This window comes from Salarias fasciatus, chromosome 23 (genome assembly GCF_902148845.1).
Source record: "Salarias fasciatus chromosome 23, fSalaFa1.1, whole genome shotgun sequence".
Classification (NCBI taxonomy): domain Eukaryota; kingdom Metazoa; phylum Chordata; class Actinopteri; order Blenniiformes; family Blenniidae; genus Salarias; species Salarias fasciatus.
In genome coordinates this window covers 37,404,714-37,432,695 of record NC_043766.1, presented here as the reverse complement: position 1 = coordinate 37,432,695, position 27,982 = coordinate 37,404,714, and the positions used below count along the sequence as shown (strand labels likewise).

General features: G+C 47.0%; 3 protein-coding genes across 3 annotated transcripts in view; 2 read left to right on the top strand and 1 right to left on the bottom strand.

The window, feature by feature from the left end:
- The window catches only part of LOC115381316 (NLR family CARD domain-containing protein 3-like), a 43,719-nt gene extending 29,993 nt beyond the window's left edge, over nucleotides 1–13,726 (top strand). Inside the window, exons 7-9 of the mRNA XM_030082595.1 lie at nucleotides 1,603–2,440; nucleotides 12,833–13,102; nucleotides 13,649–13,726. Coding sequence (XP_029938455.1) covers nucleotides 1,603–2,440; nucleotides 12,833–13,102; nucleotides 13,649–13,726 — 1,186 coding nt within the window. The remainder of the gene's footprint in view (nucleotides 1–1,602; nucleotides 2,441–12,832; nucleotides 13,103–13,648) is intronic.
- LOC115382197 (NLR family CARD domain-containing protein 3-like) overlaps nucleotides 1–27,982 on the bottom strand; it is a gene marked incomplete at its 3' end in the record, with an annotated part of 1,183,065 nt that overhangs the window by 73,336 nt on the left and 1,081,747 nt on the right.
- On the top strand, nucleotides 7,994–16,924 carry LOC115382204 (protein NLRC3-like). The gene is made up of 3 exons (XM_030083900.1): nucleotides 7,994–8,039; nucleotides 13,649–14,039; nucleotides 14,429–16,924. Exons 2-3 carry the CDS (start codon nucleotides 13,763–13,765, stop codon nucleotides 16,270–16,272), a joined length of 2,121 nt encoding a protein of 706 aa, XP_029939760.1. The 5' UTR covers nucleotides 7,994–8,039; nucleotides 13,649–13,762; the 3' UTR covers nucleotides 16,273–16,924.

Genomic DNA, 27,982 nt, shown 5'->3' with positions numbered 1-27,982 from the left:
TTCTTTTTCAAGATGGAGCGCCGTAATTGGCTGCCTGGGCGTCTTTAAAACCCAAGTAGTTTCGTTGTAACTTGTAACTTTGGTAACTTGTTGCGATGACAATAAAGACAATTCTATTTTATTCTTCTCCTCTCCCAGTGGTGTTTTCTGGAGATGAATTACTTTTAACATGTACCAGTTGTTTTTAATTGGTCCGCTTTTTTCTCCTGTCTGTTCATCTGTCATCTCTCCCTCCTTTAGTCTTTGACCTCTCTCGCTCCCTCCCTCACTTTCTCTCATGTGTACATGCATGTATATTTGTGTGTTCATGTGTATTCGTGTGTACCTTTGAAGGATCAAGTCAAAATAAGTTGAATTCTGGTCTAAATATAAATCAAAAAAGTGAAAAAGAACAAAGGAACTGTCAGTTTGAAATGAGAGGCTGAAAAGTCTTCTGCTCTGTTCTGGAAGATTGTTACCTTCCCTCTTTGATGGCAAAATGGGTTTTTCATCTCTCACAGAAATCACGTGTCCTGCAGAGAGGTGGAGGGAGGGGAACGGAGAGAAGAAACACGAAGTGAGCTCGGTGTGTTTCTTAACAGAAGTCGACGTGACTTCAACCTGGTCTCACTTCTGCTTGTCACGACAAATCAGACAAACAGATACAGAGTTCACACAACACATCAACTCTCTTGAAGTTGGATAATTCTCGATAGAACTTCATACATCTACTGACAACACTTATATCTGTATATCTGACAGCTTTTCGATAATTTCTGACTTGTGGGATGAACAAAGCTCGAGCAAATCTAATCTATTCTAATCTGATTTGCTCTAATCTCATCAATATGAGTCCTCATCCTCATAACAACAGCAGTGAAGGTTCAACAGCTGTCAGACAGTTTCTTGTTGTCAGCTGTTTCATGTGAACTGTAATCCAGTCATACAATGTGGAAACACAGCGTGATGACAACTGTCTGAATGTGTTTCTGTTCTCATTCCCCTTCCACCACCACCTCATCTAGTTCCAGCTAAAAAAACCTCCTGATCCTTCCAGGTCCCCACAGATGTCCATAATGTAGGCTGGACAGACACACAGACACACAGCCAGCAGCCACACAGTCAAATCCAGTCTAACACAGCGTTGTGAAAGCTTTGTTGTAGCTGACAGAGATTCTCACCTGATCAACTCTCTTCACATCTTCTTCAGAGGAGAAGCTGCTCTCCGTCCCTCCTCAGTCCTTCTGTCTGTGTCTGCTTAATGTGAGGATGCCGTCTCACTGTCTCAGCCCACACTCAGGGCTGAAACGTCACACTAGTTCCTGTTTCCTGCCAAAACCCACCCACTTCCATAAAAAACAGCCCAGGGATGTGAGGGATGGACTGTTTGCTCTCCTCCAGCGAACCGGATGCCCCCCCCAAGCTCTTGCGCATGATCAAGTCATTCCATCAGGACATGAACGGCGTTGTCCAGTTTGGGGGATCATCCTCAGACCCTTTTCCAATCAAGAATGGTGTGAAGCAGGGCTGTGTCCTTGCTCCAACCCTTTTTGGCATCTTTTTCTCCATGCTCCTACGCTACGCATTCAAGGACTCTGAAGACGGTGTCTTTCTCCACACCAGGAGCGACGGAGGCCTCTTTAACCTGGCACGCCTCAAAGCAAAGACTAAGGTACGGAGCGTTCTCATCAGGGAGCTGCTCTTTGCTGATGATGCTGGTCTTGCCGCCCACACTGAGGAAGCGCTCCAGCGTCTCATAAATTGCTTTGCTGATGCCTGCTCTGAGTTTGGCCTCACCATCAGCCTCAAAAAGACCAAGGTCATGGGTCAGGATGTCAGTAGTGCTCCCAGCATTAACATCGGCGACCACACCCTTGAGGTAGTGGACAAGTTCACCTACCTCGGTTCGATCATCTCCAGTAACCTTTCCCATGATGCTGAACTGGACACGCGCATTGGCAAGGCATCGACAGTGATGGCCCGCCTGGCGAAGCGTGTCTGGGACAACTCCATGCTAACCACCAACACCAAGATAAAAGTCTACCAGGCCTGCGTACTGAGCACTCTCTTATACGGCAGCGAAACATGGACCCTCTACTCCTGTCAGGAACGTCGGCTGAATGCTTTCCACCAGCGCTGCCTTCGCAGACTACTGGGCATCAGCTGGCAAGACCGTGTCTCCAATATTGACGTCCTGGCCAGAGCAGAAGTTCCCAGTATGTTTGCCATCCTGACCCAGAGACGCTTGCGATGGCTTGGCCACGTCACCCGAATGAACAACGGCCGCATCCCAAAAGACCTACTGTACGGGGAACTGGCTACTGGAAACAGGTCAAAGGGACGACCAGCTCTCAGGTTCAAGGATGTCTGCAAGCGTGACCTTAAAGCTGGAGGCTTCAACCCTTCTGACCTGGAGTCAGCCACGTCCGAACGCTCTGATTGGCGGACCACCAGCAAGGATGTCATCAGGAAAGCAGAGGAGAGAAGAGACACCCGTTGGGGAGAGAAGAGACACGGTTGTCCTGGTTGAGCTGTAGGAAATTCACTGCATCCATGACTTGAAGTCTGAAATCCAGTTAAAAAGGGTTTCTATTGGCCCTGAGTCACCAGGAGACACAGCGATGTACAGCTGAGTGTCGTCAGCGTAACTATGGAAACTGATGCCCTGTCTCCTGATGACGTCCCCAAGTGGAAGCATGTAGAGATTAAAAAGTATAGGACCTAAAATTGAACCTTGGGGAACCCCACACCTAATTTCATGGGTTCCTGAGGAACAAGTATCCAAACTTACATAAAAACATCGATCTGTGAGAAAAGAACTGAACCAGTTAAGAACAGTACCAGAGAGGCCCACCAGGTGACTCAATCTATTTATTAAAATGTGGTGGTCTACTGTATCAAATGCAGCACTCAGGTCCAGTAGAACCATCACTGTGAGCTTTTTGTTATCTAAATTCCACCTGATATCATTTAAAATCTTTAAAAGGGCGTCTCGGTACTGTGGTTCACTCTAAAACCAGACTGATGTCTTTCTAAAATTTTATTAATCATTAAAAAGTCATTGACTTGGTTAAAAACCAGTCTTTCTAAAACTTTACTTAAAAACGGTCAGTTGGATCCTGGTCTGTAGTTATTAAGAACATCGGGGTCTAAATTGCTCTTCTTCAGAAGGGGCTTCACCACCGCTGTTTTAAAGGCAGTGGGGAAGACACCCGTCTGAAGAGAGCAGCTCCTGATATTTAAAATCTGTTCCTCAAGGAATCCATAAAGTGATTTAAAAAGTGGTGGGAATGGGATCTAAAAGGCAGGTTGTTGATTTTACTTGGGAGAAAACTCGACCAAGAGTCCTCGCATCAACCAGGTCAAAACTGTCCAGTGTTTCCTCAGGCATGGACAACGGTTCAGCTGTGTTCACTGATAAAACCTGTTGGGGTAAAAGACTGGACCTGATGTCCATGATTTTAGTTCTGAAGTGGTCTGCAGAGTCTTCACAGAGGGTGTCTGTTGGCTCCTTAAAAGCTTTATTAAAATTAGTGCCAGTTAAAATGTTGAAGGTGGAGAAGAGGAACCGGGGGTTGTCTTTATTGTCTGAAATAAGTTGAGAGAAGTGGGAAGTTCGGGCCTGTTTAACTGCATTATTGTAAATTTTGAGTTGTTGACGTAGAATCTGGTGATGTACAGTCAACTTGGATTTTCTCCACCTTCTTTCAGCTCTCCTGCAGTTTCTTTTCAGTTTGATGACTATATCATTTCTCCTCCACGGGGGTTTGGAATGGCCCTTGATTGTTTTAGTTAAAAGTGGAGCGACTGAGTCCAGACTGGACTTCAGTTTACTGTTAAAATCGTCAACAATAAAATCACAAGATGCAGGTAAAATCACTGCAGGAGTGCTCTGTAAAATCTCTATAAAATCTGCATTCACTTCAGAAGTAAGGTAGCGTCTCCTCACTGTTCTCACCGGGGCTTCCTGCTGGTTAAAACTGGTGATGTTAAAAAACACACAGAAGTGGTCAGACACAGCCAGGTCAACAACAGAGGACACACTGATGGACAGACCGTGGGTTAGAACCAGGTCCAGGGGGTTAGAACCAGGTCCAGGGGGTCAGAACCAGGTCCAGGGGGTTAGAACCAGGTCCAGGGTGTGTCCTCTGTTGTGAGTTGGCTGTGCGACATGCTGTTTAAAATCTAAACAGTTTAAAAGGTTTAAGAATTCTCTGGACATAGAGTCCGAGTTGTCATCAAGGTGTAAGTTAAAATCACCAGTTATTAAAATTCTACTATATTTAGAATGAATTATTGTTAAAAGTTCTGAAAATTCACAAATAAAAAGACTAGAGTATTGAGGGAGTCTATACACAGTTAAACACAGGATCGGGGGACTGCTAAAAATAAAGGCGTGGTGCTCAAAGGATGTAAAACTGTTAAAAGCTACTGCACACGCACTAAATGAAGTTTTTAAAATGGAAGCAGTCCCTCCACCCCTCTTACCCTGTCTGGTTGAAAATAAAAAGTTAAAACTGGGTGGGGAAGCCTCAGTGAGGATAACAGGTGCATCGGTGCCAAGCCATGTCTGAGTTAAAAGCAGACTGTCCAAGTTATTATCTAAAATAAGATCATTAATAATAAAGGATTTGTTTAAAAGAGAGCACACATTCAGCAGCGCCATATTAATGGTGGTGGGGGGGCTGAATGTGCGCTCTCGGTGAAGTTTCACTGTTAAAAGAGTCCTTTCTCGTTTAAAAACAGTCCGGGGGACATGGTGTCTGGAGGAGATGATAACTGGGATGCTGTGGATGGTGTGTGGTGTGTCCGGGGGCAGTGAAGGTGTGTGAGAGGTGTGTGCGGCGTGTGGTGGATGGGGGGGGCTTGCAGGTAGTCAGTCAGTGGGGGATGTGTGGACTGTGTGCTGAATGTTACCTGCTAAAATGGAGCTGCCCAGCGTGCTCGGGTGAAGTCCGTCCTTGTGATAAAAAGCTGGGCGGTTCCAGAAAAGGTTAAAATTGTCAATGAAATAAAAGTTGGAGGCTGTGCAGGAGCGCTGAAGCCAGGTGTTTAGGCCGAGCAGTCTGGAGAAACGTTCAGCGCCCCTGGAGAAGGTCGGCAAAGGTCCAGAGATAAAAACCGACCTTCCACAGCTCTCCAACAGGTTAAAAAGGTTTTTAAAATCCTGCTTGGTGACCTCCGACTGCCGCCGGGCTGTGTCGTTAGTCCCGACGTGAACGATCTTACTTTCTGGAAGATCCTGCTCAGTTGCTGCTCACGAACCATCTGGCGGAGTAATGGCGGACAAAATGAAACCTAACCAGCCGGAGCGCGCATTACGTCATTCCTTTCAAATTCTCCCCCAAAAAATTCTGGTGCCGGACCGGCACTGCAACTTTCAAGTGACAATTTAGCGCTGTTAGAGGTACTTGTAATGAATATGTCAGGGCACATTGTACACATCATTAAAAATGTGTAACATATTTATGGTGGAAAATAAGTATTTTTAAGGTTGTAAAACTCCTTAATGCACCTTTAAAACAGTTCACATATCAGGATCGGTCACAGACTCCCTCCATGGTTTAAAGCCTCCATCAGTCCTTCAGTCTCCGGAGTCTCAGCAAACAGAACCCTCAACATAAAAATGGCATGGGAACTCGTATTCTTTTTGTTCTTTTAGCTCATTTCTCTGCACCAGTTTTTTCAGTCTGTATTTCTCCCTATCCGTCAGCTCCCCCTTCCTGTGTACTTTATGTGTACTTTATGTTCAATTTACTCTGTAGAGAATCTCTAGTCCCTCCTCCACCCTCAGAGAGAGGGAGGGGGGGCAGAGAGGGGGGAGGGGGAGGTTTATACATCATTGTTCTTGTTTCTTGTTGAACTCTGACTCACCTTCAGATCAGAACATGTCTGAACACATTGTGACGCTCGCTGAGCACTCAGGAGCTCAGGTGATGCACACAAACACACACAAACACACACACAGATGCACACAGACAGACACACTCTCCCTCCCTCTCTTTCTCAAACTCCCTCTCTCTCTCTCTCTCTCTCTCTCTCTCTCTCTGGACACACAGTCAAACACACTTCAGTGACTGCAGTGAATCAGAGTTTGTTGTGATGAAATGTGTTTAAATGATGGCGTGAAGGAGGGGTCAGAGGTCACTGGCTGCTTCCTGCTCCAACATGTGAAACACACCCACAGGATGTCAAACCGTCCAACACTCCTGATTGGTCCAGGATTCTCCTGATTGGTCCAGGGTTCTCCTGATTGGTCCAGGGTTCTCCTGATTGGTCCAGGATTCTCCTGATTGGTCCAGAAATCTCCTGATTGGTCCAGGGTTCTCCTGATTGGTCCAGGGTTCTCCTGATGCTGAAGCCTTTCTCCTGGCCTGCTCTCATGTGGAATTCCTCCTGCTGTCCCCTGATTTCACAGTGAAATGACTCAGTGGTGTTTCATGAGAGGTGCTCCCTGACCCCCTGACAGCCACCCTGAATGGTCTCCTGTCCCACTGTCCAGACTCCGTCCCTCTGGAGGACTAAACACAGCTGGTCAAAGGTCAGATCAGCACGGTGACTGAGTCCACATGCAGAAAATGAAGAGAGCGATTACTGATCAGTGTGATCATGAACATGTGAATGTGATCATACAAACATGACCTCTGACCTCTGACAAAACCACAAGCAGCCCAGAGAGGCCCTCAGGACCCGGACGATCCACAGAGATCCCAGAGCCCAGACCCCAGCCACCACACCAGGAAGAGGTCCACCTGTCCAGGAGGGGCAGAGGAAGACCCTGTCCAGGACCCCCAGCAGCCAGGGGCTGCATGTGCATGTTTGCACTGACAGATGTAGCGGGGGCCTGGAGCCAGTCCCAGCTTCATATGGGTGGGGGCGGGGTCACCCTGGACAGTCCACCAGTCTGTCTCAGGGCCAAAACAGAGACAGACAACCAGGAACACTCACACTCACACCTAGGGGCAACTTAGGGCCATCAGTTAACCTGATATGCATGTTGGAGTGGATATGCATGTTGGAAGCCAGAGTACCTGGAGGGAGCACACACACAGGGAGAACATGTAAACTCCACACAGAAAGGCTCCAGGCTCTGGCCAGGATTTAGACCCAGGGCCTTCTTGCTGTGAGGTTAGATCACAAATCACTACACCACCACCACCAAAGTATGTATGTGTTTGTGTGTCAAACATGTCCAAACACATTGTGGCACTCCCTGCATACTCAGGTGTTCCTGTCTCTGAACCACTCCCTTCTTCCTCAGAAAACAGCACGCCCCTTCACACACACACACACACACACACACACACACACACACACACACACACACACACACACACACACACACACACACAAAGATAACTTGAGACTGAGATACTTGAGATACTGAGATAACTTGAGAGAAATGGGAAGTTCCTGCCTATTTTCACTGCATTATTATGAATGTTGAGTTGTTGCCGCAGGATCTGGTGATGTACAGTAAAGTACTTGGATTTCCTCCACCTTCTTTCAGCTCTCCTGCAGATTCTTTTCAGTTTGTTGATTTTGTCTTTTTTTTTTTTTCTCCATGGGGGTGTAGTTTGTCTTAGGTGGTTCTGGATAAACAGTTGAAGATGGATGGATGGATGGATGGATGGATGGATGGATGGATGGATGGATGACTCTGTTTTTGTGCTGCATCTATAGCTGTATAACTGGATTAATATCACAATTCCACATATTTGGCTTCAAGAAGGCTGTCGGTTCATCTCAGAAGGTGGATTTGAGCACATTTCATTGTCACTGTGAATTGAAGGCTTTTTCCATCAGATATTCCCTGGGGCAGTGGAACTGCTGCCCGAGAAAATCTCCCTCTTTTTCTGAGCTCAGTGTCTGGATGGGATTGGATGTTATTGAGCCGTGCCTTCTTCATGTCTCCACATGAGTGTGTGCTGCTGTGCTGCTGCTGTACTGGTTCCTGACGTCACTCTGAAGGTGGATTTAAACGGCGTCCTCACATCAGACACACTCAGACAGACAGCAGGACTGAGCGGAGACCAGCGGCAACATGAAACTGATCTGAGGTGAGGAACATGGAGATCTGTCTGACTGACTCTTCTGCTTTGTCTCAAAGCTTTTCTAACGTCAGGGTTTGATTTAAAGACTGCCACAATTCAGAAAAGAGACTTTTGATGGACTGGGTGTGTTTGTAAGACATGCAGTGATTTGTTTCTGTGAGTATTTTGGGCTGAGTATGTGTTCTGTGTGTGTGTGTGTGTGTGTGTGTGTGTGTGTGTGTGTGTGTGTGTGTGTGTGTGTGTGTGTGTGTGCGTGCGTGTGTGGGGTGTGTGTGTGGTCATGCTAACTTGTCTAAACACATTGTGACACTCTGCATATTCAGGTGTTCTTGTCTCTGAACCACTCCGTTCTTCATCAGAGTTTCTCCACACACACACACACACACACACACACACACACACACAAGCAAAGAGACACACAGACAGGCCCACACATAGCCCAAAAGACAGACAGGAAGGAGCAGGAGCCAGAGGAGGAGCATGAAGACAGAGAGGGAGATGAGCTTTAGGCCTGTAGGCCAGCCTATCACCTAACCTGGAGGCCAGGCTGTCACCTGACCTGTAGGCCAGCCTGTCACCTGACCTCCTGACCAGTAGGCTAACCTGCCTCCTGATATTCTGACATGTAGGCCAGGCTGTCACCTGACCAGTAGGCCAGTTTCTCACCTGATCTCCTGTTCAGTAGGCCAGTCTGTCACCTGACCAGTCGGCCAGTCTGTTGCCTGACCTGCAGGCAAACCCGTCACCTGAACTCCTGACCTGTAGGCCAACCTGTCACCTGATCTCCTGAGCTGTAGGCCAGTCTGTCACCTGATCTGTAGGCCAGTCTGTCTCCTAACCTGCAGGCCAACCCGTCACCTGACCTCCTGAGCAGTAGGCCAGTCTGTCACCTGACCTGCAGGCCCACCAGGCACCTGACCTCCTGACCAGTTGGCCAGCCTGTCACCTGACCTGTAGGCCAGCCACTCACCTGACTTCCTGACCAGTCGGCCAGCCTGTCACCTAACCTGTAGGCCAGTCTTTCACCTGACCTCCTGACCTGTAGGCCAGGCTGTCACCTGACCTGTCGGCAAGCCTGTCACCTGATCTGTAGGCCAGCCACTCACCTGACTTCCTGACCAGTTGGCCAGCCTGTCACCTAACCTGTATGCCAGTCTTTCACCTGACCTCCTGACCTGTAGGCCAGCCTGTCACCTGACCTGTAGGCCAGGCTGTCACCTGACCTGTCGGCCAGCCTGTCACCTGATCTGTAGGCCAGTCTGTCACCTGACCTCCTGACTAGTAGGTTAACCTGTCTCCTGATCATCTGACATGTAGGCCAGACTGTCACCTGACCTCCTGACCAGTAGGCCAGTCTGTCACCTGATCAGTAGGCCAGTTTCTCACCTGATCTCCTGTTCAGTAGGCCAGTCTGTCACCTGAGCAGTCGGCCAGTCTGTTGCCTGACCTGCAGGCAAACCCATCACCTGACCTCCTGAGCTGTAGGCCAGTCTGTCTCCTAAACTGCAGGCCAACTCATCACCTGACCTCCTGAGCCATAGGCCAGCCTGTCACCTGACCTGCAGGCCAACCCGTCACCTGACCTCCTGACCAGTAGGCCAGCCTGTCACCTGTCTTCCTGACCTGTAGGCCAGTCTGTCTCCTAAACTGCAGGCCAACCCGTCACCTGACCTCCCGACCAGTAGGCCAGCCTGTCACCTGTCTTCCTGACCTGTAGGCCAGTCTGTCACCTGACCTGTAGGCCAGCCACTCACCTGACTTCCTGACCAGTCGGCCAGCCTGTCACCTAACCTGTAGGCCAGTCTTTCACCTGACCTCCTGACCAGGAGGCCAACCTGTCTCACAATCTCCTGACCAGTAGGCCAGTCTGGCACCTGACCTGTCGGCCAGCCTGTCACCTGACCTCCTGACCAGTAGGCCAACCTGTCACCTGACCTCCTGACTTGTAGGCCAGTCTGTCACCGGACCTGTAGGCCAGTCTCTCACCTAAGCTGTAGGCCAGTCTGTTTGTAAACACCTGACCCGTAACCCCCAACCTCAGTAACAACTTCAAAAGACCTTAGTAGTTGTGTGTGTGTGTGTGTGTGTGTGTGTGTGTGTGTGTGTGTGTGGGGGGGGGGGTTATTGGGGGGGGGGGTTATTGGGGGTCATAAATTCCTCAGGTCATCATAAACCTTAAAAAGTTACAGATGATATCACATTATCATTTTTGTCCTGTATTTGGCTCCATCCATCTTCCCATCAGTTTTAACCATCTTTCCTGTCCCTGCTGAAGACAAGCAGCCTAAATCATGATGCTGTCTCCACCATGTTTGACAGTGGGGATGGTGGGTTCAGGCTGATGAGCTGTGTTGCTTTTACGCCAAACATATCATTTTGCATTGTGGCCAAAATGTTTGATTTTGACTTCAACTGACCAGAGCACCTTCTTCCACGTTTGGTGTGTCCCCCAGGTGGCTTGTGGCAAACTTTAAACCAGACTTTTTATGGATCTTTGAGAAATGGCTTTCTTCTTCTCTTCCATAAAGGCCAGATTTGTGCAGTGTTCTACTGATTGTTGTCCTATGGACAGACTCTCCAATCTTAGCTGTAGATCTCTGATACTTCTTCCATTTCAATATGATTGCTTGCACAGTGCTCCTTGAGATGTTTAAAGCTTGGGAAATCTTTATGTATCCACATCCGGGTTTAAACTTCTCCACAACAGCATCTTCCTTGGTCTTCATGATGCTCTCTGCGCTTTAAACAGAACTATAACACTATCACAGAGCAGGGCAGGGCTGGTCCGTCCTACAGGCGAAACAATACCATGCCTGGGGCACCACGTACTGGGGGGGGGGGGGGGCGGCACCGTGGCCGTACAAGGTGCGCCCCGACGGTCCGTGTGAGCTGCACACTTCTCGCCATTGCTCGGAATTGTTCGGCCACTGACACCCCGGCTCAACACCTTTCGCCACGGGCCGCTCGTGTCGGGCTCGCCTAGGATGCCAGAGACGCCCGAACCGGCCCTGGAGCATGGGCATTGATAAGGAGACTTGATTACACACAGGTGGATTCTATTTATCATCATCAGTCATTTAGGACAACATTAGATCCTCACTGAACTTCTGGAGTCAGTTTCACAAGGCACTGTATATCCAAAATATATACAAATGTACAAATGGACAAAGGTGTGTTGGGGTTTATGATTGGTAATTGGGAATAAATTATTAAGTATTGATTACTGGAAGTAATTGATTACTTTAGGTAATTGAGTTACTTATTAATTTGACTAAATTTTGATTTACCAATTAATAATTGCAGGCCATTAACAGTGGATCACCAATAACAATCAATTACGGCGTAATAAACTGTTTAAAGTGAAGCACCCAGTAATTTAACCCAACATCAATTATTATTAATCAGAATAAACAGTTATCTATTCGTTAGTAATGTTAAATAGTCAGCTATTTCGGAGTGGAGTAAACCACAGAGTGATTTAACCATTAAATTATTGATTAACCAGGTGGTATTAATTAATCAATAATGCCACAAATTACCAATTACTGGAAATGGGTAAATTACAAAAAATGAGCTGAGGGAAGTTGTGAATTATGCATTAAATAAACCTGTGGGTTATTTAATTAATAATTCCGGGGCACCACCTCATCTGAGGAACATTCATTACCAATTTTCAGTCTCAAAGATGGAAAGATAATTTAAGATGGATGTTAATCTTTGGACAAACAACCATTAAATTATCAAAGAAGGTGTGAGATCGAGCGCATCCTGATACAACCAGGACTTAGTCACAAGACCACCAACAAGAAAAGCATGAATCGTTCAGTTCAGTTAATGAGCGTTTTTTAACAATGTCTATTACTAATTAACACATCTAATAACACAAACAGAACATATTCAACTTGCAAGTTGTGTGTGTGTGTGTGTGTGTGTGTGTGTGTGTGTGGTGTGCGAATGGAGGCAGAGCAGCGGGTCTCTCGGAGTCCCGGGTCGCGGTCAGTGGAGCTGCTCCCTGAAGGGAGTGAGGAACCCAGGTGATGGTTCCGGTCCGGTTTCCGCGGCAGAGGTAGTGGGAGGGGGCGGAGTGAGAGAGAGATGGAGAGAGAGGGAGAGAGACAGGGTGAGGGAGCCCCCAACGGGCGCCTGTGTGTGGCGTGAGAGAGAGAGGGAGAGAGAGAGAGGGCGAGAGAGAGACGGAGTTCTGGCCTAGCAGGACAGGCGATGCAAGCCTGTGTGTGCGTGCAGAACCCGCGTCTGCATGCCTGCGCAGCGGAAAGAGGAGGGGAGGGGGGTTCTCTGGACCTTCCCCTTGGTGGGCAGTGTGCGGATCTGATGCGCGGGGTGTGAGACGAGATCACGTGAGACGGAGGGGAGGAGGAGGAAAAGAGAGGGGGGAGAATCGAGTGGGCGAGCGACGTGCGTGCATGCTCCCAACGGAGGTCTACCGCACTGGTTTGAACCTCTGAAGCTTGGGTTAGTACCAGAGGAGAGGCAGAGATGAGCTTACCTCCTCACACGCACAAACAAAGCAGCGGCTGGCCGGATGTTTTGCGAGTTGGAGGTGAGGAGGGAAGCTCGTGCTCGCGGTCATGTGCGCGAGTGCACACACACGAGGTGGAGAAGAGAGGTGAAGAAAGAAAGACAGTCACATGATAATGAACACGCTTCAGTCCGTTCATTAATAAAAGCCAATGCATGAATTACACTCCTATCTATCTGCCTAACCTGCCCAAGGCTCACCGAAGAGGGGAGTGTTTGACCGTCAGGCGTGTGGCGGAAGCTTGGCGTCTGTGTTGCAGTCGGTGAAATACGGTGATCTTGGTGGGGAGATCGAAGCCGTCGCTCTGATCTCGCTCGGGTTCTCTGCGTCCAGAAGAACCCTGGGCTATTGGAGGGATCCACGTGGAGGAAAAGAGGCGTCCAGTTCTCCGGTCCGGGCCCTCAGTTGGTTCTTGGTCAGCTGCGGGGGGAGGGGAGTCCCTGCCGTTCTGCTCCGCTGGGAAAAAGGGGCTTCACCGGTGAAGGAGGGGAGATGGTTACGAAATGTCCTGGCCAGCGGGGTCAGTTCGGTACCGGGTTTAGTCTGTGGGAGAGATGCACACATCCTTCCGAGACAGAAACTTAAGTTGAACTAAAGATGAGACTCTGTTTGACTGGCGGGTGGAGCTCCCGCCCCCAGGGTCTGCTTGGCCAATGAGACGGTGATCTGGGTCCTCCCTCCTCTGCTCTGGGGAGGAGCCTCACGAGCGCCCTCGTGAGGTGGGCGGTGGTATTCCACCCTTATCTGGTTTCTTTGTTCTGTGAGCCTGAGCACATGGTGAAAGAGGGCAGCCATTTCGGGCTCTGTGGGACAAGATGGTGCTGGCCTCCTGCTGGGGGAAGAAGTTCCTCTCCTTTGTTCTAGAGAGCTTCAAATTCTGCTGTGTCTCTGTCACAGCAGGGGTCATGTCTCCTCTGTGAAGGGGGACAGTATTCACACACAACATGACTCCGGGTCATGCCTGAGCTGAATCTTTCCATCAATGCGTCCCCAACAGGTGTTCGATAGAACTGAACCTGAAACAACAAACTGACTGAGACAGAGCTCATGAATATTTTCGTTTTGTGTTTTTCAGAGTCAAACATCTCACCTGAACGTCAGCATGTCAGCTCCTCATCGTGGTCTTTCCAGGGACTTGATGAACACAGAGTGAAAATTAAGTGAAATAAGGTCTTACATAAGGTCAAAGATGAGCTCACTTCAAGAAGTCCTCCTGGGAATTCTGGAGGATTTGAGACATGAAGACTTTGAAAAGTTCAAGTGGTATTTGTGGCAAGATGGAGTCCTTGAAGAGTTCAAACCAATCCCAATGAGTAAACTGGAGACATTGGACAGGACAGGCACAGTGGATCAGATGCGCCAGGCCTACAGCAATCAAATTCTTGATGTCACAGAAATGGTTTTAGAGAGAATGAAAATGATGGGCATATGGGAGAAACACTCCAAAAAAATCTCAGAACCTGGAGGTAAGTCCTGGAAACATTACAACTTGATGGTGTTATTTAGGAAAATGATACATGACCTTACAGTCTCTCACACACACAAAACAACAGATCTTAGTAAATATCGAAAATTAGTTTAGAATTTCTGCATGACATTTTGCACCCAGTGTCATTCACAGCCCAATGAGCTGAGGAGAAAACAAACAGGAGAAAATAATTTGTCATTCTTTATTAGGTAACCTCTTACAGAGCACCTGTTTCAGGTTGATTATCTGTGATTATAAAAACCCAAATGTCAAGAAAAAGATGTCCTTGTTTCTGGTGATGTACTGTATGTAAGCAAAGCCTTACATACAACACTACAAACATTATTAAAATCTGTTTTCTTTTTTCTCTGAAAAAAAAAATATTAGGGAAAGATGGCTCTCAAAAGGTTTGTTTGTCAGCAACATCTAAGAGGTGTCACGAGAAACTCAAGTCCAACCTGAAGAGGAGGTTCCAGTGTGTGTTTGAGGGAGTCGCGATACAAGGAAGGCCGACCCTCCTGAACCAGATCTACACAGAGCTCCACATCACAGAGGGAGGGACTGCAGAGGTCAATGAGGAACATGAGGTCAGACAGATTGAAGCAGCATCCAGGACAGCAGACAGAGCAGAAACAAGCATCAGACCAGGAGACATGTTTAAAGGCCCACCTGGAAGATCTCAACCAATCAGAACAGTGCTGACAAAGGGAGTGGCTGGCATTGGGAAAACAGTCCTGACACAGAAGTTCACTCTGGACTGGGCTGAAGACAAAGACAACCAGGACGTCCACTTCATATTTCCATTCACCTTCAGAGAGCTGAATGTAGTGAAGGAGGAGAAGTTCAGCTTGGTGGGACTTGTTCATCACTTCTTCAATGAAGCTAAAAAGGCAGGAATCTGCTGCTTTGAAGAATTCCAGGTGATCTTCATCTTTGATGGTCTGGATGAGTGTCGACTCCCTCTGAATTTCTACTGCGCCGACTTCCTGACTGATGTCACCGTGTCCACCTCAGTGGATGTTCTGCTGATAAACCTCATCAGGGGGAGACTGCTTCCCTCTGCTCGCCTCTGGATCACCACACGACCTGCAGCAGCCAATCAGATCCCTGCTGACTGTGTGGACATGGTGACAGAGGTCCGAGGGTTCACTGACCCCCAGAAGGAGGAGTACTTCAGGAAGAGGTTCAGAGAGGAGGAGCAGGCCAGCAGGATCATCTCCCACATCAAGACCTCCCGAAGCCTCCACATCATGTGCCACATCCCGGTCTTCTGCTGGATCACTGCTGAAGTTCTGGAGGAGGAGCTGAAGAGCAGAGAGGGAGGAGAGCTGCCCAAGACCCTGACTGAGGTGTACATCCGCCACCTGGTGGCCCAGGCTGAAAGGAACAAGGTCAAATATGACGACAAGCCTGCCTTACATGAAACCTGGAGTCCAGAGAGCAAGAAGATGACAGAGTCTCTGGGGAGACTGGCTTTTGATCAGCTGGAGGAAGGGAACCTCATCTTCTATGAACGTGACCTCATCAAGTGTGGCATTAACCTCGAGGTAGCCTTAAAGTACTCAGGGATGTTCACACAGATCTTTCAAAAGCAGAAAGGCCTCCAGAAGTCTTTGTTCTGCTTCATCCATCTGAGCCTTCAGGAGTTTCTGGCTGCTCTTCATGTCCATCAGACCTTCATCAACTCTGGAATCAACCTGATGAAAAAGGTACCAGTGTTCAGGTGGCCACCACTGTTTAAGAAACCTAAACTCCACCGTCTCCATCAGAGAGCTGTGGACGAGGCCTTGAAGAGTCCAAATGGACACCTGGACTTGTTCCTCCGCTTCCTCCTGGGTCTTTCTCTGGAGACCAATCAGAGTCTCCTTCAAGGTCTGCTGACACAGACAGGAAGTAGCTCACAGTCCAATCAGGAAACAGTCCAGTACATCAAGGAGAAGCTGAGTGAGAGTCTGTCTGCAGAGAGAAGCATCAATCTGCTCCACTGTCTGAATGAACTAAATGATGTTTCTCTGGTGGAGGAGATCCAACGGTATCTGAGATCAGGACGTCTCTCCACAGATAAACTGTCTCCTGCTCAGTGGTCAGCTCTGGTCTTCATCTTACTGTCATCAGAAGAAGATCTGAAGGAGTTTGACCTGAAAAAATACTATGCTTCAGAGGAGGCTCTTCTGAACCTGCTGCCAGTGGTCAAAGCCTCCAACAAAGCTCTGTACGTATTCCATCAATAAATATGGAGAAGTGGATGAGTTCAATATTATTGTACAGAGGTATGAAAAAGTATCTGAATCTTTTGGAATTCCTCATATTTCTGCATAAAATTACCATCAAATGTGATCTTTGTCAAAATCACACAGATGAAAAAACGTCTGCTTTAACTAAAACCACCCAAACATTTATAGGTTTTCATATTTTAATGGGGATAGCATGCAAACAATGACAGAAGGGGAGGAATAAATAACTGAACCCTCTGCCTAAGGAGACTTAAAGAGCAAATGAAACCAATTTTTACCAAGCAATTTAAGTCAGGTGTGTGCCCAATCACTGATGAGTGGCTTAAAGCTGCCCTGCCCACTATAAAACACACACCTGGTAAGAATTGTCTTGATGAGAAGCATTGTGTGATGTGCACCATGGCTTGCTCAAAAGAGCTGTCTGAAGACCGCAATAAAAACAATTGTTGATTTGTATAAAGCTGGGAAAGGACACAAAACCCTCTCCAAAAGTTTGGATGTTCATCAATCAACAGTCAGAGAAGTCGTCTGCAAATGGAGAGAGTTTGGCTCTGTTGCTTCTCTCCCAAGGAGTGGCCGTCCACCAAAGATGACGCCAAGAGTTCAGCGCAGAATACTCAGAGAGGTAAAAAAGAACCCAAGAGTGTCTGCTAAAGACGTACAGAAATCACTGGCACAGTCCAATGTCTCTGTGCACACATCAACTATATGTAAAACAATGGCCAAGAATGGTGTTCATGTCAGGACTTGTCTTGGATTTTATTTAAAAAGTATCCTAGGCCAGTTGCGATGCAAAAAACCCACAAACATATTTTCCAGAAAATCTTCAATTACATCCACTCTTGGTTGTTCTCGGAAAAACAGACATGGAGTCGGAGTCAGAATGCAAGGAGAGAACTTTATTTCTAAAAGCTCCCGGCAGCCAGCTTGACCAGAGGAGACTGGCACAAAGAACTCAGCCCTGCCCCTTTTATACCATTTCTGGAGGCACACCTGAATCTCAGCTTTTTTCTACATGACTACATGACACTCCGTCGTCACTGTACACATCTTGGTACAGCTGCAAACCTGTTGGTTCCCTTTTTCCTTTTTTCTTAGCGGTGCCCGGTCCTTGACCCCATCCCATTCCTGCTTCTCACACGCGTGCCAGGTACTTTCCAACATTACATATGTTTTACGGCACACACTTGGCAGCAGTGTTTGTGAAAAAAGAAAAAAAAAAGACAGAGATGCATGTGGCCCTTGCTTTAAAGGTGCTGTAGGCAGGATTTTGCTAGTCAATGCTAATTTTTCTGTTTTTTCTTTGGATTAAATGTTAGCGTATCCATTGATAATCCTTTACGAGCCTCGCATTATTGCACTACCGCGAGGGCACAGCGTCTCCATCTGTCTCTGTTCTGAGCTGAAAAGGAATCTCGACAGCTCCAGGTATCTTTGACCAATCAGAAGAGCCCATTAGGCTCTAACCGTGATTGGTCGAGGGGCGTTCATCGCGGGTTCTTGTGGGAGGGGCTTAACTTCGTAAGGGCGTTATGTCAGAGAAAACAGGACAGGATTGGCTGTGCTGGGTTCAAATCGCCATCTCAGATGGGTCAAATCGCCATCTTGCTTAGGTAACTCTAAGCAAGATGGCGGAGATGCGGAATCCTGCCTACAGCACCTTTAAGAAAAAGCAAAAAGACAGGCAGGGAAAGAAATGGAGACAGGCAGACTAATACTTGTTTTTTTGTCACACATAATACATCTTTTTCCACACCTGCTTACACAAACGCACTATACCTAAACCAGGGATTGGCACCTGCGGCCCGCGGGCCACATGCGGCCTGCACCCTCCCTCCGTACGGCCCCCCAATTAATTTTTTCAAAAGAAAAAAAAATGTGTCTTTTGCTGCACACATTCAGTTGCAATGGCATACTTTGGCCACCAGATGGCATGTCCGTGGCGGTGTCAGCTTCCACCAGTGCGGAAGAGAGAGAGAGAGAGAGGCACGCTGCTGACTACCCTCTGGTGCTGTGACGCTCAACGAACGAGTCGTTCGTTTGAACGGCTCTTTTAAGTGAACGACGAGAGCCGGTTCACAGCTGTCTGGGAGCCATTCCGTTGTGCAAATTGTCCATGCTTCCTTCACGTGTCTCCTGTGTCCAGCAGTCACCGCTGCTTTCATGTGAACGACCGAGTTTCAGTTTTCCGCCCTATGCTCCAGTCACCTGAATGCAGCAGCTAACTAATTAATGGAGGAGAAGTGTCTCGAGACCAGAGCGGAGCCGATGTTTTGTATCGTATAACTGGTTCCCTATTAATTGGCGACTGAGTTTCTTTCACGTTCCTTGTTGCTGAAAGACGTTAACAACCAAACAAAAAGTCATGTCAGACCTTTAATGAGTCTGATTTCAACATCCGCTGCTACTAGCAGCAACAGCAGGAAGTGCTAAAGGAAGTCAGTCACCAGGTAACAAGGAAACCAGTTAATTTGAAACACTGTATTGACCGCTCTATCAAAAGTTTTAGCAATGGAACACACACACACACACACACACACACACACACACACACACACACACACACACACACATACACACAAACACATCATAAAATTCTCAGTTACAGGACACGTAGCAGCATTTTGAATATCTTTTCTGGGGACAATGTGCAAGGTAAGCTACAATGTAATGTGTAACAGAAAAAAACATCTCTTAAATCTGTCATGACACAAATTAAAGAACACCCCCCCCACACTGCTTGACAATTTCATGGGAGCATGGCCCACCCGGGGGGCATCAAGAAAAATGTGGCCCTTGACATCATTTAAGTTGCCCATCCCTGACCTAAAAAGGCACTTGGACACTCCACAGAAGTTTTGGAAAAATTTTTGGTGGACTGATGAAACCAAAGTTGAATTGTTTGGGAGGAACACACAACATCATGTGTGGAGGAAAAATGGAACAGCTCACCAACATCAACACCTCATCCCCACCGTGAAGCATGGTGGAGGGAGCATCATGGTTTGGGGCTGTTTTTCTGCCTCAGGGCCTGGACAACTTGCTATCATTAACGGAAAAATTAATTCAGAAGTTTATCAGGATGTTTTGCAGGAAAACCTGAGACTGTCTGTCTGAAACTAAAAATAGGACGGATGCTGCAACAAGACAATTATCCAAAACACAGAAGTAAATCCACTTCAGAATGGTTTCAGAAGAACAAAATGCACGTTCTGGAGTGGCCAAGTCAAAGTCCAGACTGGAACCCCATTGAGATGCTGTGGCATGACCTCAAGAAAGCGATTCATGCCAGACATCCCAGGAATCTGACTGAACTACAACAGTTTTGTAAAGAAGAATGGGCCAAGATGAGTCCTGATGGATGTGCCAGACTGATTTGCAGCTACAGGAAGCGTCTGGTTGAAGTTATTGCTGCCAAAGGGGGGGGGGGCACAAAATATTAAATGTGCTGGTTCAGTTACTTATTCCTCCCCCTTCTGTCATTGTTTGCATGCTGTCTTCATTAAAATATGAAAACCTCCAGATGTTTGGGTGGTTTTAGTTACAGCACTGTTTTTTTCATCGGTGTAATTTTGATAAAGATCAGATCACATTTGATGGTGATTTTATGCAGAAAAGTGAGAAATTCCAAAAAGTTCAGATACTTTTTCATACCACTGTACCCCAAATTTTGCAATACACCCCCCCCCCCCCCCCCCCCCCCCCCCCCAAAAAAAAAAAAAAAAAAAAAAAAAAAATCTGCCTGAAAGCAAGGTTCTTATTTGTTTGGGGGAAAAAAGCTCTGTTGCAAACATCCTGTTCACAAATGTGAAGTACAGCACTGCTTTTAAGACTCTGAAGTGTCATTTGTGAATTTTGTACTAATCTTTATAACTCTATCTGATTGGATGGCACAAAATTAAACAGTTCAATAAGGGAGTACATAGTTTTCTCCCTTGCAGACCATTAAAGGGGAGTAGAGTTTCAACTTGGTTAAGAAAAAAAAGTTCAATGAATATTAACAATCTTTATGTGTCACTACAGTCCAAGTATAGCACACTAACAAAATGGCATTTGATGCTTAAGAGCATTGAGCTACTGCACAATGAGCCCACCGCCACGCCTCCATCCTCTTCCAGGAAAGAAGAGAAAAGAACATCAGGGACCCTGAGCTTTCCAGATAGCACATACATAGAAGATATTGTACATCTGACTTAGACATTGGACATATTAACTATAAAATTCTAGAGGACATTTTACTCTGTGCCTGCCGGCACGAGTTTTAGGGCCGAGTTTTCACATCAGAAGTATTTGTTTAAAATTAAACCCTGGATGAGGCCTTGCTACAATAGTATTTTTGTGCCTTGTCAGAGGCAGGCACAAAGAAACAAATAGGACATTATCTTGTGGATGGGTGCACAGAAACCCTCCCTCAGTCTTTCACAGTCACGGTAGTAGTGATGGTGTCTTGGTGTGTGTGTGTGTGTGTGTGTGTGTGTGTGTGTGTGTGTCTGTAGGTGGGTGGGTGGGGGGCAGAGACGTCACAGCAGGGGTTGTCTGAGTCTATTCATGTGATCTAACGTATCTAACTTTAAAAATGTCACTTGATGCAGGGTGTGTTTGTCAGCAGGTGGTGATTGTGGTCCAAACAGCAGCTGAGTCCATGAGTGTCTTCTGTGTAGGAACAGGTCAGATCAGGCAGCTCACTGTCACTGACAGAGTTCTCCACTGGAACTTCACAGTCTTTCATGTTGGTTTGTGTTTGTATCTGTGAACAGGATGTTTGCAAAGGAACTTCTTTTTCTCCATAAATAAAAACAATTTATAAGACCATGCAAATTATTCTCTCGACTTGACAAATGTTAAATTTTCTGATTTTCTTTTTTTTTTTTTTTTTTGCAGGATGGCAAAACACAATGTATAAATCCAAACTGAAATTATCTGCAAGCACTAATAGTTAACTGTGCAAAAAATATTTATGACTTGATTTTCAACCCATATAATTCTATCCATGATGTCCAGTCAGCTGTTTTTTATTGTTGCTGCTTCTTCAGGTTGAGCTGCTGTGATCTGTCAGAGAGAAGCTGTGGAGCTCTGTCCTCAGTTCTCAGCTCTCAGTCCTCCAGTCTGACACATCTGGACCTGAGCTACAACCATCCAGGAGACTCAGGAGTGGAACTTCTTTCTGCTGCAGTGGAGGATCCACACTGCTCACTGGAGACTCTCAGGTTCTGACATGATTGTTAAATATTTCCCACCACTCTCTGTTCTCCTCCTCACATCTGCAGAACATCTGTAGAACATCTCAATGGAACATTGTAACATCTCAACGTTAACTATTATCCAGGAAGCAAAAGCACAACCTCATGGCAAAGATAACATATTGATCGAACCATAGTTACTTTCATAAATTTCATTCTAGTTCTTTCCTCCTGACCACCAGAAGGCAGTGTTGAAAGCACTGAATGAATTCCAACTCAGTCAGGAGGAATCCCAGAAACCAACCTCACTCAGAGGCCTCTGCAGAGCCCAGGACCACACCCAATGGAAGGGGAATGGCGGCTTTCGTGATGTAAAACGTAGAAAAAGGTGCCAGCATCGTCCAGGAGGCAGCGGCACATATGTTGTCGAGGGTCCTCCCCTCAGGGCGGCCCAAGGTGTGGACAGTGCTCTGGTGGAGTGGCAGCACACACCACGTGGTAGAGGGTTTTTCACCACTTGACAAGAATGGTGAAAGGTATCCATGATCCGGTGGAGTCAGCGCTGCTTGGAGAGAGCAGAGCCTCCATCAGGACCTCCATAACAGACCAACACTGTTTGGAGGAACAAATGCTCATGGTAGCATCAATGTAGCATCCCAGGTTCTTACTGACACAACAGTTCCTCCCTGTCTCGAGGAACGCTCTATAGAGAACTATAACATGCAAGCCTGATAGGCTGAATAGACTGTAGACCTGACAGCACCTGTGGGAAAAGAGCGAGACTCAGCCTTAGAGTGGCAACCCTAATATCCAAGTGTCACTCCAGGCATGATAGATGTTAAAACGAGTATGCCACTGACCAAGGCAACGGCTACCAAGAATGTGGTCTTGCGGGGCTACCACTGTAATCAAGGGCTCACGTGGCAGACTGACAAACACCATCCAGGACTGAGTTCAGAACCTCTGCTGGGGACAGTGTATCTCTCAGGGGCGAAGCCTCAGAGCCCCGATGCCGACGCCAGGTCGTGGTTCCCACTGTGGTATTGCAACTCTATCAAGCTGGGCTGACATTGCTGTCACATTTACCCTCAGGGTAGATGGAGGTCGACTCCCCCAAAGGAGCCTGCAAGTATCCAAGATCGCATGGACTGGGCAAAGCAGTGGGTCCTGGCGGCAGGTGCTGCACCACTCAACAACTTTCTGCCTACTGTCAGACTGCAGCTGGGTGGACGGCGCTCTGACAGTCAGGATGGTCCTCCTGACAGGATCCGTACAGCTGCTCAGCAGCCAGTCAGGCCTTCCAGTAGCCAAACATAAAAACGGAGGCAGTGAGGTGTGCTGCAGGAGAGTCTGCAGCATGAAAAACCATGCCTGAGCTGGATAGAAAAAGGGGGCCTCCAGCAACAGCATGTGGTCCTCCTGACAAATTCTCTGGGGTGTGTTCCTCTAAAGCGACTCTAAATTATGCACACCACCCCCATGTGGAGGCACCACTTTGTTGGTGTAAGATTCTGACAGAAGAGAGTCCGCTCGTGAGTTCAGGCCCTTGCAGATACAGGACCCACAGATTGGCCAGACAGCTTATCAACCACAGCATGTGGTCCTCCTGACACTTTGTTTGAACTTACTGGAACCCTTTGTTGTAATTTTGGGTCTCTTCTTAAATTCTGCACAGTTGAGTCTCATATGTCTCTCTGAAATGTACACCTGACACAACACTTGGTAATAACCCTAAAGCTCATGGTGATGCTAATATGAATGCTAATGCTAATCCAGGGGCAGGAACTGGAGGGGCCACAGAAGCCAGAGGCTGGAGGGGCTACGATCCCTGGAGCTGGAGGGGCATGAGGGGCCAAGGAGCGAGAAGGGCCAAGGGCCACAAGAGTTGGAGCGCCCAGGAGCTGCAGGGGCCAGACCTTACTGATGCTAAAACTAATGCTAAAGCTAATGGCAATGCTCATATGGATGCTAATTCCAATCCTAGTGCCAATGTTAATGCTGATGCTAAAGCTAATGCAACAGCTAATAGTAATACCAATGCTAATACTAATGCTAAACCAATGTTTATGCTAATTTTAATGCAAATGTTAATGCTAATGTGAATACTAATACCAATGCTAAAGCTAATGCTAAAGCTAATGTTAATAATCAGCTGTAAAATGCTCCCAGAGTGAAAAAGGCCTTCATTCATTTCCTTGCTGCTTTCAGGAGACCTCATATCACCACTGTGCCTCAGGAACATGGTTTGTCTTCAGTCTTCCAGAAAACAACAGTCTCCAGCTCCAGCTGGAGGACTGCAATGAGCCGTTATCTACTCTGACATTTCACATAAAGAAGAAGATCTTCTGGCTTTTCTGTACCAGCAAGCTGGAGACAATGAATCATGGCTGGATTTTAATTCCACACTTGTTTTTAATAGAAAGAAAAATGATGAGACTGAAGCATAATCCATATAAAACATGAAGACTGATGACTGGAATTGATGGAACTTCTCAGAAGCGTTTTAAATGTCGTTTCCATGTGGACAGATTCAAGTTCCCAGTCTCAGTTGAGCTGCAGAGCAGCAGCTTTCCATCCTCCACTCACTGTTTGTGATGCTCCAACCTGTCTCATGACGGTCTAAACCCAGCTCACGTTCCCTATTAGTGGGTGAAGAATCCACTCCTTTCCTCCTTTCCATCCTCCACTCACTGTGTTTGTGATGCTCCAAGTCATACATGTAGAACTGAGTCCATGACAAACATTGATGTGGTTTTCATTGTTGCTTCTTCTTCAGGTTGAGCGGCTGTGGTCTGTCAGAGAGAAGCTGTGGAGCTCTGTCCTCACTTCTCAGCTCTCAGTCCTCCAGTCTGACACATCTGGACCTGAGTAACAACGAGCTGCAGGATTCAGGAGTGAATCGTCTGTCTCTTGGACTGGAGAGTCCTCACTGTAAACTGGAAACTCTCAGGTCAGGATCCAGCTGCTGCTTGATCATGTGGAGGATCTTCCTTCTTCCTTCTTGACTTGATGCAGCCATGTTTGTGTCTCCAGTCTGTCAGGGTGTCTGGTCTCAGAGGAAGGCTGTGCTTCTCTGGTCTCAGCTGTGAGATCCAAGTCCTCCCATCTGAGAGAGCTGGACCTGAGCTACAACCATCCAGGAGACTCAGGAATCGAGAAGCTGTCAGCGCCAGTGGATGATCCACACTGCTCACTGGAGACTCTCAGGTATGGACACACAACAGGAGCTCCTCATGGAGACTGAGATGTTCTTCACAATTTCCAGTTGATGATCAGACTGGTTGTAAATACTCTTGGATGAGAAGTCTGTTTAATGTTGAACAGCATTCATCACAGAAAATATATTTCATAGTGTTAATTGAAGCTTCATGTGTCATGTCCTGGATCTCTTCAGATTAGGAAAGGGATTTATGGAAAACATGAAAAACTCAATAAAACAAAAAATTCTCTATCATTCACTTGAAGCTTGGGTGTTGATCAATGGCATGTGCTCTCCCCCCTCCCCACTCTGTTGAGGGACAAAACAATGATGCCCAGAATCATCCTTTTCGTCCTCGCCTTAGAACCACTGGGAGAACACTTTAGAAACAGTCAGGATATTCACAGTGTTATTTTCGTCAAGACCATCCAGAAGATATATGCTGATGACATTTGACTTTTTCTTTCAAACCCTGAGGTCTCAGTCCTGGACTCTCTCTCCAGTATGAACACAGTTGGATCAATGTCTTGGCTCCACAGCAAATCTGAGGCTCTGCTCCTGGAAAGTTCTGGCAGCATGTCCTGTTATTGTCAGTGGTTGTTCATGAGAGCAGAGGCAGAGAGGCAGAAACTGTTCTGATTCTGGTCCTGGTGACCCCAACCCTCCTTAAAGAGGAGAGAGTTTGAAAGAGTTGGTGACTAGGGTGAGAGGGGACGGCCACCATCTTATGTGCAAGCATCAGGATCCTGGGGGTGTAGAGGTCATGGAGGGAAGGCAGACTGCAGCCAATGACCATTTCTGCAGAGCTTATGACTCTCTGCAGTCTGTCCTTGTCTCTGGACTCTCTGCAGTCTGTCCTTGTCTCTGGTCGTGGCTGCAGCAAACCAGACGGGGATGGAGGAGGTGAGGATGGACTCCATGATGGAGGAGTAAAACTGCACCATCATCTTCGTTGGCAGGCTGAACAACTTCAGCTGCTGCAGGAAGTTCATCCTCTGCTGCAGGAAGTTCATCCTCTGCTGCAGGAAGTTCATCCTCTGCTGCAGGAAGTTCATCCTCTGCTGCAGGAAGTTCATCCTCTGCTGGGATTTTTGATGAGGAGCTGATGTTCAGCTGGAGGTCCTGGTGATGATGGAGCCCAGGAAGCAGAAGGACTCCACAGTGTCCACTGGGGAGCCTCTTAGGATGACGGAGGTGTCCACTGGGGAGTCTCTTAGGATGATGGAGGTGTCCACTGGGGAGTCTCTCAGGTTGTTGGGAACATACCATATAGATTGTTTTATCTTTTGTAGATGTTACCATTTTGACAATCACAGAAGGCTTTTTCAGATCTGGAAAGGACCCATTCATGAAGTACTTAAAGGTGCTGTAGGCAGGATTTTGCTAGTCAATGCTAATTTTTCTGTGTTTTCTTCGGATTAAATGTTAGAGTATCCATTGATAATCCTTTAGGAGTGTAGCATAACTGCACTACCGCGAGGGCACAGCATTTCAATCTGTCTCTGATCTGAGCTGAAAAGGAATCTCGACAGCTCCAGGTATCTTTGACCAATCAGAAGAGCCCCTGAGGCTCTAACCGTGATTGGTCGAGGGGCATTCGTCACATGTTCTTGTGGGAGGGGCTTAACTTGCGTAAGGGTGTGATGTCAGAGAAAACAGGACAGGATTGGGAGTGCTGGGTTTCAAATCACCATCTTAGATGGGTCAAATCGCCATCTTGCTTAGGTAAACCTAAGCAAGATGGCGGAGATGCTGAATCCTGCCTACAGCACCTTTAATACACCAAAAAAAAATTTCCGAGAGAAAATCGTCTCAACTCCACTCCCATCTCACCCACAACAGTCTTTACAAACGATTCCAGTCCGGTTTACGTCCCCGCCACAGCACTGAAACAGAATTGTTAAAGATCACAGATGACCTTCTCATGGCAGCTGACTCCGGTTTGATCTCCATCCTCATCCTTGATCTTTGAGTGCAGCCTTTAACACCGTTTCTCACTCCATCCTTCTCAATAGACTCTTGTCCATTGGCATCACACACACACCCCGCTTCACTGATTTCACTCCTCCCTCACTGGCCACACTCAGTTCATACGGCTCAAGTCCTTCACCTCTCAGTCCTCCCCTGTCACTTCTGGCGTGCCCCAGGGCTCCGTCCTGGGGCCCCTCCTCGTTAAAGGATAAGTTGGGTTTAAACAGTTTTCACGTTGTTTATAGAAAGATGTATAACAATATACTCACTCAGAAGGGTTTTCTGATCCGAAAAGTGGTCCGGGAGAAAGTTAGATCCATAGTCGAGCTGCAGACCTCCATATACTGTTAGCCAATTGGGCATGCATGGCGCCGGCTCCCAAAAGGGCTTTAATCGTCCAAAAACTCTTTAATTTCACCAATATTTCCTCATAGTCTGCTCACGCCACTCCACCACAGCCCGGTGTCACAAAATACATGCTGGTACGGTTTTACAGATCTCTGAAATGAATACAGTGATCTGGAAGTAAACTGAAATACATTAATCAAGAGACACTGTGGGTGGCACTGTGCACCAAAGTTGTTGGTCGCCACCAGCTCCAAAGCAGAAGAAGCACATCTCTGAACTGTAAACATCTGCTTCTTTTTCTGTTACAGAACCGTTTCAATGATACAATGTACAAGTTTTTTTTTTTTAATTCTAGTCAGAACATGAACATTTTTAAAGTTATATAAATGATTATTCATTGACACAACAGCCTCAGAATAAATATTTGACTATATTTTTTTTGTCACAATAGTAAAAGAACTATTTACAGAACAAGTATTTTTATTGAGGCAGAACATGATATGAATGAATTTATATAACAGCTTCTCTATAATTGTTGTCCAGACTCCAGCTGGAGTCCAAGGAAAGGAACAGGCCTTCCTGGGTTGGGACTGCCTCCCTCCACGGCCCCCACCAGAATCTCCCCGGTGTCCTGGAAAAATCTCTGATCCGCCCCTGCTAAGCTTCCTGGTCCTGTCCGCGGCTGCAGCGCCAATCGTAGTGGACCTGGTCCAGTTATCATCTCTCTCCCACAGATCACAGCCTCCCAGTGGAGCACAAGTCCAAATTAATATGAAAAATAAGAGAAAAAAGGAAAAACAAAACTGCGAGAGAAAACGAAACTTAACCCGCCCCCGCAAGAAAAAAAAAAAAACCCGAGCATGCACAGTCGCGACAGGTTTTCCTCAGGCACAATGCACGTTACAACAAAATAAAAAACCTAATTTTTAATTTACCAGCACTGATTGGCTTCTCTGACAAGGATCCTGTTGTCTCAGTCAAGCATGGAGCAGAATGAAAGACCAATGAG

Excerpts from the sequence above, each read along its gene's own strand:
- LOC115382204 (XM_030083900.1), top strand. The coding sequence starts at position 13,763 with ATGAGCTCACTTCAAGAAGTCCTCCTGGGAATTCTGGAGGATTTGAGA. Across the intron at positions 14,040-14,428 it reads AAAAATCTCAGAACCTGGAG|GGAAAGATGGCTCTCAAAAG; the intron begins GTAAGTCCTGGA and ends AAAAAATATTAG.